Source organism: Oncorhynchus mykiss, chromosome 11, assembly GCF_013265735.2.
Source record: "Oncorhynchus mykiss isolate Arlee chromosome 11, USDA_OmykA_1.1, whole genome shotgun sequence".
NCBI lineage: Eukaryota > Metazoa > Chordata > Actinopteri > Salmoniformes > Salmonidae > Oncorhynchus > Oncorhynchus mykiss.
Window position 1 is genome coordinate 50,917,047 of NC_048575.1, and position 14,330 is coordinate 50,931,376.

The 14,330-nt window shown below is 40.0% G+C and overlaps 1 protein-coding gene across 1 annotated transcript in view; it reads right to left on the minus strand.

Annotated features, from left to right (window-relative positions):
• ftz-f1 (fushi tarazu factor 1) overlaps window positions 1–13,431 on the minus strand; it is a 28,420-nt gene extending 14,989 nt beyond the window's left edge. Inside the window, 6 exon segments of the mRNA NM_001124537.1 lie at window positions 599–746; window positions 1,717–1,836; window positions 5,919–6,577; window positions 10,855–10,996; window positions 11,097–11,215; window positions 13,272–13,431. Of these exon segments, the coding sequence (NP_001118009.1) occupies window positions 599–746; window positions 1,717–1,836; window positions 5,919–6,577; window positions 10,855–10,996; window positions 11,097–11,215; window positions 13,272–13,293 (1,210 nt within the window). The 5' untranslated portion in view covers window positions 13,294–13,431.
• Window positions 13,432–14,330: the final 899 nt, after the last annotated feature.

A 14,330-nucleotide genomic window follows, 5' to 3' on the forward strand; every position in this document is an offset into this window, starting at 1 on the left:
CTCATGAAAGCCAGTTTATTCAAAGAGCTTGATGGTTTTTGCGACTGCACTTGAAGAAACTTTCAAAATTCTTGACATTTTGATTGACTGACCATAATGGCTTAAAGTAATGATGGACTGTCATTTCTCTTTGCTTATTTGAGATGTTCTTGACATAATATGGACTTGGTCTTTTACCAAATAGTGCTATGTTCTGTATACCAGGAAATAAATTCCACAAATGAGCTTTTAACAAGAAACACTTGTTAATTGAAATGCATTCCAGGTGACTACCTCATGAAGCTGGTTGAGAGAATGCCAAGAGTGTGCAAAGCTGTCATCAAGGCAAAGGGTGGCTACTTTTCTAGAATCTCAAATATAAAATACATTTTTATTTGTTTAACACTTTTTAGGTTACTACATGATTCCATATGTGTTATTTCATACTGTTGATGTCTTCACTATTATTCTACAATGTAGAAACTAGTCAAAATAAATAAACCTTGGAATGATTAGGGGTGTCCAAACTTTTGACTGGAACTGTGTATATATATATATATATATATATATATATATATATATATATATATGTGTGTGTGTATCCATGTGGTCTACTCACTGGGATTGAAGAGAAGGAGGAACTTAAGGCAGGCAACCTCTCTCCTGTCCACCTGCAGGGTCAGCAGCCTCCCAGCCAGCACCTGTCCTCTCTGGACCAGTCCTGAAAGAGTCACCCCTGCCTGGGACCCCATGGATGACAGATCCATCTGCAACACAACACCGGAGGACAACATGATGTTTTGCTGTATACAGGCTTTAAATTGTGCCGGAAACACACCACATACAGTACAAATTTACTGAATTACAGTACAGCTTCAGTACAGATACATAGATGCCATACAGTGAGTCAGCTGTATTTACAAAATTACAAATATTTAGCCTTTATTTAACTAAGCAAGTCAGTTAAGAACAAATTCTTATTTGCAATGACGGCCTACCCCGGCCAAACCCTAACCCGGATGACGCTGGGCCAATTGTGCGCAGCCCTATGGGACTCCCAATCATGGCCGTAGCTGTAGTTTCTCACCACTTTCTATATTAATGAGATTTATGTGTTATGTAACATATTGGACGTTAAATCCTCCAATTCCCATAGTAGCTTCTAGAAATAATAAACCTTTTTCATTGCTGTCTTATGAGAAATAAATAGTGCCATTTTAACAAGAGAAAAATAAAAACAAATATTTCCCCTCTCTTCCCCAAACCCAGGCGTCAGTTACAAGCTGCAGAGACAAGCTGAAGCCTGTCAGCTGATGGTTGTTTTTTCCTGTTCTGTTCTGCATCTCCAAAACATGACCAAATGTGGAAAAACAAGAGCAGGCATCTGTGTGGGTCATCATTTGGTCAGGGATAGGCACTCCTTACACTCACAGGGTCTCCACATACAGTAGTAGGCTATCTATCTATTTGTGGATATAGTCCCACTTTATATTGTGTCACTGAAATAATGTGTGGTAATTACATTGGAACGGTGTAATGACAGTAATTACGGTATAGATTCAAGTTATTGCAAAATACATCTAGCTACACAAATATTTATTGCTATCCATAGAGGTTGTATATTTGTCATGACTACATGATGAATGTGCATGTGTGTATGACTGTGTATGTACTTCTGGTATTCATGAAGACATGAGCATTGTATTAGTTTTATATTGGAACTGTGAGGCTGCTTACCTCCTGGCCAGTAACCAGCAACAGGCTGCTCTCCTTCCCGTGCTGCACTTGTCTGAAGACATGGTCCAGAACCAGCAGCTCAGACCAGCAGTTGTGAAGAAGCTTCATCTGGTCCCCCACCTCAAAGAAGAGACAGAAAACAGCAGGTCACCTCAAAGCTTAAACTCATTCCACACAGACGGCAAAACTTGGTGGTAGTGGAGAACCAATCTAATGTCAAACTCAATGTCAAATAAAACAGCCTACACTGATATTACAAACTCAAGCGGGCATCATCATCTAACATCAAACCCCTTAAAAGCTAGCATCCACATGGGATCGTGTGGTTCCACCTGAAACACACATAGATACATGCACAGATAAATGGGGTGACTATAAAACCCAGGGAGGAAGATGAGGGTCCTTGTGCCATATTTCCAGCGTCTGGGTCTGGTGTCAGTGTCTCGCAACTCATCACGCTGCATTTACGAGCCACAGAGATGACCTCTCCAACCTCCTCACCTCTCCGTGTCCTCCGTCACCCCCCTAGCTAGCCCATTAAAGCTGACGGTAGCGTGTGGTGTGTGAGGAGCTGGCCAGGGGGAGGTGATTGGACACTCCTCACTGCTAGTACATATGACTCTGGGAGCCGAAGGACGCCTCAGTCAGTAATTCTGCAGCTCTGCAGCTGGTGACACACAGAGTGTTGCTGTAGCCCCCTAATAGCGTTGTCCCACACCCGGACACACATTCATCTGGCACGGGGATGACAGAATTACTACCACTTGAATGAAACTATATATCTGTTCAGAGGAGAAGTCCAATCTTGCTCCCGGTTGGAGCTACAGGACCAACACAAAACATCTTGATTCATCAGGGGGGGTCATGGGGAGGAAGCTGAAGGGCACAGCAACCTACTATACTTTCTCTCAAGGAGGAAACAGACACAACATTTCACACACACACACTCACATACACACAAATACAGCTCTTACATTTTCCATAAGCATAATCCCATAGCTAGATGAGATTACATAACATTTTATAAAATCCGATATGATGACCATTTAATCTGATATTATTTCAAAACAAAAGCCCCATTACGATCAGAATTCTCCTCCCCAGTCAGGTCTTACACCATAGTACTGATGATACTGCACTAACTCCTGACCACTGATCACTACATCAGAACATAGGTCCTCAGAGGCATATAGGCCTACCAGCCCTAAAATAACCCAGTTGAAAGACTAAAGTGAGGGGTCACGGGCCCATGTGTGTATCCCTCTGACACAGCCTATACAAAGATACAGTGCCTTCAGAAGGTATTCATACCCCTTGACTCATTTCACATATTGTAGTGCTACAGCCTGAATTCAAAATGGATTAAATAGATTTTGTTCTCAACCATCTACACACAATACACCATAATGACAAAGTGAAAACGTGTTTTTAGACATTTTTGCTAATTTGTAGAAGCACCTTTGGCGGTGATTATAGCTTTGAGTTGTCTTGGGTATTTTTGAGTCTACTGGGGTATCATTTAGGTAAGTATTCAAACCCCTTTGCTATGACACTCTAAATTGACCTCAGGTGCATCCAATTTCCTTTGATCATCCTTGAGATGTCACTACAACTTGACTGGAGTTCACCTATGGCCATTTCAATTGTTTGGACATTATTTAAAAAGAAACACACCTGTATATATAAGGTCCCACAGTTGACAGTGTGCCAGAGCAGAAACTATACTATAGAATTGTGATGTGGCATATATCTGATGAAAGGTATAAAACCATTTCTAGAGTGTCAAACGTTTCCAAGAGCACAGTCATCTCCATCATTGGGAAATTGAAAAAATATGGAACTACCCAGACTGCCTAGAGCTGGCCGTCCGACCAAACTGAGCAAACGGACAAGATGGACCTTGGTCAGGGAGGTGACCAAGATCCCAATGACCACTCTGAAAGAACTACATAGTTCCTTGAAGCCACTCCCGAGAAAAAGTCACATGACAGCACGCCTGGAGCTGAATAAAAAAAGGCACGTGAAAGACTCAGAGCATGAGGCAATAGATTCTGTGGTTTGATGAGATAAAAATAGATACTTGGCCTGAATGCAAAGCGCTATGTCTGGAGAAAACCAGGCACAGCTCATCACCCATTTAACATCATCCCTTCCGTGAAACATGGTGATGGTAGCATCATGCTGTGGAGATGCTTTTCAGCGGCAGGGACTGGGAAACTGGTAAGGATTGAGGGAATAATGAATGGAGCCAAATACAGGCCAATCCTTGATGAGAACCTGCTTCAGAGTGAAAACGACCTTAGACTGGGGAGAAGATTTACGTTCCAACAGGACAATGACCCCAAGCATACAGCCAAAGTAACGCTGGACTGGCTTCAGAACAAGAATGTGAAAGCCCTTGAGTGGCCAAACCAAAGCCCAGGCTTGAATCCCAATGAAAATCTGTGGAAAGACTTGAAGATTGCTGTTCACTGATGCTCACCATCTAACTGAACAGAGCTTGAGAACGGAAGAATGGGAGAAATGGGAGAAAATCCAAAGCTGATACAGACATACCCATGACTCAAAGCTGTAATCGCCGGCAAAGGTGCTTGTAAAAAGTATTGGCTCAGGGGTGTGAATACTTATGTAAAATAGACATTTCTGTATTACATTTTCAATAAATTTGCAAACATGTCTTAAATTTTTTTTTTGTCATTATGGGGTTTTGTGTGTAAATGGGTGAGGATTTTTTTAAATATTTAATCCATTTTGATTTCAGGCTGTAACACAACAATGTGTGAAATAAGTTAAGGGATATGAATGCTTTCTGAAAGCACTGTACCATGTTCCTTTCTCACCCAGGGAGTGTGGCCCATCAGATAATCCACACAATGGACTCACTGTCACGAAGACAAGGCTGAGAGAGAAATAACAATAACGTGACAAAAAGTTGCTTCTAAATGTACGCTTCAATTCAGATCTGGTGCTACAAGAACAAACAATCCATTAGTAAGTTCCCGTCGCAAACCATTCTCTGGCTGAGGACATCATGAACAATTAGCACAGTGACCATTGAGCAATAGCACTGGTCAGCATTCATTATGGATGGGCAAAAAGAACAAAATACAATTACAAAATACCATTAAGATCAATGTATCAAAATAGACTACAAAATACTTATATTTTCAAATGCATTTAATTAAAATACATGTATTTTCTATTTTAAAGTACATAATTTAATTTGCAAGTAACTGGCCCAAACAACAACAATATTCTCAGTAACTGATACCGAAACGTTTTACTTGCTATAACTGATAGCAAGATATGTTGTTGTTTATCTACCTTAGTTGAACGCACTGTAAGTCACTCTGGATAAGAGTGTCTACCAAATGATCAAAATGTAAATGTATACATGAAAATACACATCCCAAAATTAACTGCGTTAGCACACTGGGTATTATTAATGGCCTTGTGTCAGGCGGAGCTCATTAGAATAATTCTCAGCATGCTTTGCAATTGTAATTTTTTAATTTACAATTATATTTACTTAATTTAGCAGATGCTCTTATCACAACGTAGTGCCATCAGACTTCTGATACCAATGCAGGTGAACCGCTCTACAAAAAATATGTAAATAGAAAAGTATTTTGTAACATATCCAGGTCAGCCACCACAGTGTCCGACAACAGTATTGATGTCTTTCTCCTTTGGGGCCGGGAGTAACATTTGACTGGGGCCATAACTTGTGCTGTACCGTATGGCACAACTCAAATGCACCATTCAGTTGACAAAGGGAATTAAAGTACAAGGCCTATCTGGCATGGACAGTGATGCATCTCAAATCATTACCCAGAGGGAAACAGAATGGGTTATGGCGTCACCTCTTTAACTGCTGCTGTTTGAGTGCCTCCGCCAGGAACAAGGAGATACAGAAACAATGACAGCAATCTGTCATAATAAATAGATCATTTTACACAGGCCTTCATTCTTTACTGCCAATATCTGTGTACGGGTGCAACGTTTTAGAAAGAACATCAGGTAACCAAAAGATAAAGCTCTACCTCTATCATTTTTTCTTGAATATTCTTGATATTGCTTATCTATTAAGTACGATCATTACAATGATAAGATATGATAATGCGATCATGATTATAAGGATAATTTCTCAATGTGCATCTCTCGCCTATTGTTTCCCTGTGGACTGGAGCCTGGGAGCTTACCTTGAGCTCCTTGAAGAAGATGCAGCTCCTGGCCCACTCCACTATGGAGAACAAAGTCTGGTCGGCCATGCGACACATGAGGCTGAAGGTGCTGAGCTTTTCCTGCCGGCCCCGGCCACTCTGCTCCTGCTGCAAGAAGGCCATGATCTTACTCTGCACCTGCATCTCATCTGGGTCGCAGCGCAGCAGCTCCAGCACGAGGGGGGGCTGGCTGGGAAGCTGCGGGGAGCCACCGGAGGGGTATCCGTCCGGTAAGGGGTACCCCACCAGAGACTCTGGGGAGCTTGTGTAGGGGTCAGGGTACTCAGACTTGATGGCCCTGCTGGGGAATGCTGTGTACTGGTACTGGGTGGGCAGGGGCCCATTGGGTTGCATGGCCACCCCCAGGGAGGGGGGTCCGTAGAGGCTGGCCTCGTAGTCTGTGGGGTTGATGGAGGTTGGGATGGGGGGCATAAGGCCTTTGGGGAGGGATGGGAGGCTGTGCAGGGTGCCGGTGAAGCCATAGTTAGTCTGTACAGGCGAGATCTGTGGAGGAGCAGAATCCAGCTTGAAGCCTGTGGAACGGATCAAAGCCTTCTTCTGCTGCTTCATGGCTCTGTCCCGCTTGTACATGGGGCCAAACTTGTTCCTGCCCCCACGCATGCGGTCTGCACGCACCGCTGTCAAAGAAGAGACATCACGTTGAGAAACAGAACCGCTATCGACAACAGTGGATCTGTTATATGCCATTTGTTACTAGGCTCCTTTAGCCAGAAAGATATCATGGAAAAATGTCACTCATGTAAAATAACTCCTTATGTAAGTCCTTAAAAGAGAAACTCATTCAAACGTCTATCATTGAAAATACAGCCATAACAAGTGCACAGGAAAATTTCCTAATTTAGTCAGGAATGTTTGGCAGTTTCCTGAACCACTTTTTTGAAAAAGCAATGTAAAACAACCGCCAGGGTATCATACTCCGGTAACACTTTATTTGGATAGACTACAGTATCAGTAGCATTTCAGCTAACTATCTACTAACCCTAGCTGTAACCCTAACCTTAACCCTTTTCCTAACCCTAAACTTAACCCTTACCCTTATTCGAAACCTTACCCTAACCTTAACCCTAACTGTAGCAAGCAGTTGCTCATCAACAGACAGTTTGTTGAAAGTGTGACCCATTCTCCTTTATTCTACGACACATTCGAATTATCTTTTTGACAATTTACTATACACAACATAATGCCTTTGACGTTACGTAACACTAAGCTTGTTGATGTAAATAGAACGCTTAAAACCATCAGCGAGAAGCCCAGAGTTTTATCAGCAAGTCAAGAATGTGTCATTTCTCCACGGAAACAGGTGCTTTCTCGCATCGCATGCCTGGGAATCACTGGTGAAATCGGCGCTCTGGCCACCGTCATGTTTTGCATGCTCTATCCCCTCACAAAACCACATGGACACTCTAGTGGACACTAGTCTGTATGTTGTCTGTCCCTAATGCAAAGCTACCACAACAACTTTTGCACAAACATTTGACAATCCAGATGCAACTGATTGCTAAGACAGGCTATAAAATCCCTTCTATACTCTAAAATGTAGGGGTTCAACAAGGGTTCTTCTAATATCCTCAAAGTTCTTTGAAGAAACTTCGGATTCTTGACACTGAACATTTCCCCCAAAAGGTTCTTCCAAGAACCCCATAGGAGGTGGGGTTCATGGAGGAACCTCCTTAGTTGGTGGGGTTTCTTACATGAACCTAACTGCCAAACTGAAACATTTGAATGTGAAAGGACAGCAGGTGCAGGCACTTAACTGAAAAATGTAAAGATCTCCTCAATTTAAGGTAAGGTTTGTCCCTTATATGATCTATATTGATATTATTTCATGATGATACCATCTATCTTTCATATTTGTGCAAATCTTTGTAAAACAGAAAATGGACACAATTCAAAGGAAATCAATCAACAGGGGTAAGAATATGTACAGTTGAAGTCAGAAGTTTACATACACCTTAGCCAAATACATTTAAACTCAGTTTTTCACAATTCCTGACATTTAATCCAAGTAAGAATTCCCTGTCGTAGGTCAGTTAGGATCACTACTTTATTTTAAGAATGTGAAATGTCACTATAATAGTAGAGAGAATGATTTATTCCAGCTTTTATTTCTTTCATCACATTCCCAGTGGGCCAGAAGTTTACATACACTCAATTAGTATTTGGTAGCATTGCCTTTAAATTGTTTAACTTGGGTCAAATGTTTCGGGTAGCCTTCCACAAGCTTCCCACAATAAGTTGGGTGAATTTTTTGCCCATTCCTCCTGACAGAGCTGGTGTAACTGAGTCAGGTTTGTAGGCCTCCTTGCTCGCACACGCTTTTTCAGTTCTGCCCACAAATTTTCTATAGGATTGAGGTCAGGGCTTTGTGATGGCCACTCCAATACCTTGACTTTGCTGTCCTTAAGCCATTTGCCACAAGTTTGGAAGTATGCTTGGGGTCATTGTCCATTTGGAAGATCCATTTGCCACCAAGCTTTAACTTTAACTCAACTGATGTCTTGAGATGTTGCTTCAATATATCCACATAATCTTCCACCTCATGATGCCATCTATTTTGTGAAGTGCACCAGTCACTCCTGCAGCAAAGCACCCCCACAACATGATGCTGCCACCCCCGTGCTTCACAGTTGGGATGGTGTTCTTCGGCTTGCAAGCTTCCCCCTTTTTCCTCCAAACATAACGATGGTCATTATGGCCAAACAGTTCTATTTTTGTTTCATCAGACCAGAGGACTTCTCTCCAAAAAGTACGATCTTTGTCCTCATGTGCAGTTGCAAACCGTAGTCTGGCTTTTTTTCTGAGATCTTGGCTGATTTCTTTTGATTTTCCCATGATCTCAAGCAAAGAGGCACTGAGTTTGAAGTTAGGCCTTGAAATACATCCACAGGTACACCTCCAATTCACTCAAATTATGTCAATTAGCATATCAGAAGCTTCAAACGCCATGACATCATTTTCTGGGATTTTCCAAGCTGTTTAAAGGCATAGTCAACTTAGTGTATGTAAATTTCTGACCCACTGGAATTATGATAGAGTGAATTATAAGTGAAATAATCTGTCTGTAAACAATTGTTGGAAAAATTACTTGTGTCATGCACAAAGTAGATGTCCTAACCGATTTGACAAAACTATAGTTTGTTAACAAGACATTTGGGGAGTGTTTGAAAAATGAGTTTTAATGACTTCAACCTAAGTGTATGTTAACTTCCGACTTCAACTGTATGCTATAAGAATAATTTGAAGGCTGGCTGTATTGGGTGCGGATGACTGAACTGCTCAATTTTGTGTCTGTGTCTGCAGGTATACAGAGGAGGATGCATACACTACTGGTCAAAAGTTTTTGAACACCTGGCATTCTCTCAACCAGCTTAACCTAGAATGCTTTTCCAACAGTCTTGAAGGAGTTCCCACATATGCTGAGCACTTGTTGGCTGATTTTCCATCACTCTGCGATCTGACTCATCACAAACAATCTCAAATTGTTTGAGGTTGGGGGATTGTGGAGGCCAGGTCATCTGATGCAGCAATACATCACTCTCCTTCTTGGTAAAATAGCCCTTAGTGTGTTGGGTCATTGTCCTGTTGAAAAATAAATGATCGTCCCACTAAGCCCAAACCAGATGGGATGGCGTATCGCTGCAGAATGCTGTGGTAGCCATGCTAGTTAAGTGTGCCTTGAATTCTAAATAAATCACAGGTACCGGAGCATCAAGTCTAGGACCAAAAGGTTCCTCAACAGCTTCTACCCCCAAGCCATTAGACTGCTGAACAATTCATAAAAATCTTCTTCTCATTGGTGCCCTTTAGTAGTGGTTTCTTTGCAGCAATTCGACCATGAAGGCCTGATTCACACAAGTCTCCTCTGAACATGTTGAGATGTGTCTGTTACTTGAACTCTGTGAAGCATTTATTTTGGCTGCAAATTTCTGAGGCTGATAACTCTAATGAACTTATCCTCTGCAGCAGAGGTAACACTGGGTCTTCCAGTCCTGTGGCAGTCCTCATGAGAACCAGTTTCATCATAGCCATTGATGGTTTTTGCGACTGCACTTCTAGAAACTTTCAAAGTTCTTGAAATGTTCTGTATTGACTGACCTTCGTGTCTTAAAGTAATGATGGACTGTAATTTCTCTTTGCTTATTTGAGCTGTTATTGCCATAATGTGGACTTGGTCTTTTACCAAATAGGGCAAGGTGAATACTGTCGTGTGCATATTCTGTTAATCATCTGTGTAATTACTATTTATTGGATTCACAGACTTCACTCTCCCTACACCTCTGATGAATATAACAGGAAACCTGTTCGATCCCCATGCACTGCAAAATCAGTCTGGCAATAGATACAGAGAACATCAACACATTAACATCAACACTCCAGAGGGTATGCCCATTGAACTTGGGGCTCTGCTCAGAGTTTACGTCATATTTTGATATTTTATTCTGCTTTGCCACTAAAATCAAAATAAACACTGACAACAAAAAAAGTGTGTTATTGTTATGCATATTATTATGAATAATAATAATAGGGAAGGGGGGATTGTTCAGAAATGTACCCCAAAAGGTTCTTCAAAAGGTTATTTGAGGATCCATTAAATGGAGTTCTTGGAAGAACTTATAGGGGTTCCCCACAGTTTCAATTTGAAGAACCCCTAGGATGCTCCAGATACCTTTTATTTTTAGTGTAGGCCTACTGACCATAAAGAAGAAATGTACATATTTTAGATGAATAGCAAATGATTAAAAAAAAATGCAAATAGATCTACAGCAATAAAATTTGATTTGCATATGGAAAAATATGCCACAACATTAAGGGCATATTTCTTCTGGACAATAATGTTGAAATGCTCTCACTGATAACGTCAAATTATGGGGTAAAATGATGAGGAGAACCATACCTTCTAATCTCATGCCAACATTGAGGCATTTCTGGAATCGGCAGAAGGGACATCTCTTGCGCTGTGTTTTGTCTATTTTACACTCCTGGTTTTCTGCACAAGTGTACCTCTTATTATTCTGGACTGTCCTCTTGAAGAAGCCCTGGAGAAAATATCTACATTAGGTTGACGGGCCACAATACCCACAAACACAAGGGGGGAAAAGGACATTTTAAATAATGAGTAATTCCAAATGAAAATACCTTACAACTTTCACATGTAAGGAGTCCATAGTGGTATCCTGAGACCTTATCTCCACAAACTGGACACAATTCTTCCAAATCGGCATCATAGGTGTAGTCCATTACTTTCAAAGGGACGCCTAGTTAGCGAATAAAATCAAGGGTCAAGAAAAACGGTGACGCAGGGATGTCATTAATCAATTAATTCAAATAATGTACCGTTTCTTAATCGAATGCATTTACTGCCCATGACACATTGTAAAATGCAGGACGAAATTGCAGGATTCATAGCAGTTGTGACAAAAATGTCTGTTTTAAATCAAACGTAATTCCAATAGTCCTAAAACCTAACAAAAACAAGTTTGGCTAATAATAATTATGATCTTAATATGGGTTGACAAATCATAATGTACATAGGCGAAGAATGCAGAAGTTTATTGATTTCCACAGTGAACATGATAAATAGTTGATCTAGTGATTTTCGCATTTTAATAATGAGAGCTGATTGGCAATAGTTTTAGTCTATTTCACACAAAAAAAGACGGATGATTCCATACTGTATGCGAGCATACACTTTTATATTAATAGTTTATACAAATCCAAATTAAATTGTATTTTTATGTTACGTCTATTAGGGGTAACAAACATCCTAAAATTAAACAGGCACATGATTAGACAGATTCATTGAGCCCAAAAGACACCAAATATAAGACGCATAGATGGATACCTTTCTTGTCCCCTTTCTTCCAAGTGCTTAATCCTATAAATCATGAAATGCCCCAAACAAGGATAGAATAACGCGTTGTATAATCCAAACACACAACACCGCCACGCGCGCTTTAGCTTCAGTAGTCTTCTGTCTGTATAAGCCTCGCACGCATAGCCTTCGACACAGGTCCTGTACTCAAGGCTCTTCTATTGGGAGATTGGTCATTGATCAGTGGATGCGACCACCTATTTTTCGGAAACAACCTAAGCGGTACGGTGTACTCTTTCTTGCAACATAATAAACGGTTAGAGATGTCAAATCTGAAGGAGAATGCCGTGAACCATCAAAAAGGAACATAGGATGACCGAAGGTGATATTAGCCATTACTATTAATATTGTTAGTAGGCCTATTATTAGTATTATTTTCTTATTAATCGTATTAGCATGATGATTAATAAGAATCATATTTATATTAACATTATGTAGCATTGTTAGGCTATATCGATCGTTATTACAATGACTGTTATTATTATTCATGCTTTTGTTGTTATTGATATTACTACTCTCATAATCAATCATCAGTCGTTTTAGTTTTCGTTGTTTTAATTCTGTGACTAAATTAGGCCATATTGATGTGAACAGCAATATTGTTTTTACAAGAAATTAGTAGGTCTATAGCCTACGCATCAAAGGATAGACGTATACTTTCACATCAATAGGCCTTAGATATGTGCTAGGTAGATTTATAGAAGGAAACGCAGACCCTTTGCATATGACTTAATTATATTTCAAGGCTGTTTCAACAATACATTTCAACAAGGAGCGTTAGTCTATTAACTATTTTTTTAAATAATTATTCATTACAAAATAGGAAGATTAGGCTATATTAGGCTTAATTATTTTGTTCGGGTATAAGCTATTTTGTAGAATTAAATTAGATTCATTGATTCACACTGACTCTATTTGACGTTCTGGCAATTCTGCAAATCTATTAGCCTACTCTATACCTCAAGTTCAGATGTGGAGAGGAAGCATTTCATTTTGTACCACTTTTATTCCAAATGCGCCAAACTAGGTAGCTAGCGTAATATTTTTCTTCTTTTTCTTACTGAGACATGAAGAAGCCAAACAAACAAAAAATAAAAGTGTTCAAGGATAAATACTTTTGAATAGCGTATTTCCCAGATTGCCTAATGAAGGCTTATGCAAGGTTTATATAATATTTGTCAGGATGCATTATGCTTTACGGCCTAGTCACAAATATGGGAAGTGCAGACAGAATTTCTTTATTAAAATTGTGGTCTATCTCAATTTAATGACTTTAAATAGGCTATTCAAAATGGGCTTGCTACAACAAAACATTAGAGGCATATTGCTATATGTATAAAATATTGCATTTACCTATCTGTGTGTTTACAAAGTTAATGTTGGCATATCCAAAGTTTAAGACAATTGTACAGATTCAGCTAGCGGATTATTAGACTTACCTTGTGCCTTTTCTCCCAACATTTGATTGCCTATGAGGTAGGCCAGACGTCGACGATAATAAAACCTTAAATAAGATGCTGCAAAGCTTTGGCCACTTTGGATAGCCTATAAAAACCGAATATACAAAACAAATACTTAGCCTAAAAACAGATGATTTAGGAAAATGGGGATCTCCACGAATAACTGCAGTCATTTCCAGCTTTGCCTTTGCTCTTCCTTCTTTATTAAATAGCAAAAAAAAGTTACTAAAGTTCTTATTGGTCATCGACATGTCATGTGACGACCACGGATACGACGATGCGCCCTTTTCTCACAATCCAAGCAATATAATAACTGAGATGCACACATACAGACACAGTGTATCGTACGGGGCTATCAGTGTCCTCAACCTCATCAGTATCATATATGCCAGAAAATGGACATATTTAACTGTGTATGGCAGTTCCATCAGGTAATGTAATTATGAATGTTTTATTACTGTGAAACTGGCATACTTTGGCTATGACAAAGACAATACGGAATCGCATTACAATTGTAGAAAATATGTAATTAATATACTTCAGAAATCTAATGACAGTAGGTCAATGCATTGCGTGATGCAAGCCCCTCGGTGACTATAGAGGCACACATAATCATCTGAACCACTACCATCTATCTATCTACAATTCCCGAGGATAAACTCCAAGGGAGAACTTGAACTTAGTGGTTTAACCAAACATTGTACATTTATAAAATCAGGAATGATAATTACCTGAGTCCATATTCAATGATATTGTTGCCACCAGCGCAGCCTAGTCTAATTAATAAAACTCGAGTTTTTTCTTGAGTTCTAAGAAATAAATCTGCAGTTGAATCAGGTCTGAAATAACCACTTCTGTATACAGTATGTTCTGTGTTAATGAGAGTGGTGTGTACAATTAAGTGATAATGCCTGAGAAGCCGGTGTTAGGAGGATATATTGGCATGGGTATTGGTGGGCTCGAGAGGTAGTCGAGGGCCGGCAAACAAGGACAATAACACCGGCTTCGAGGGCATTATCACTTTTGTACAACGGGTTA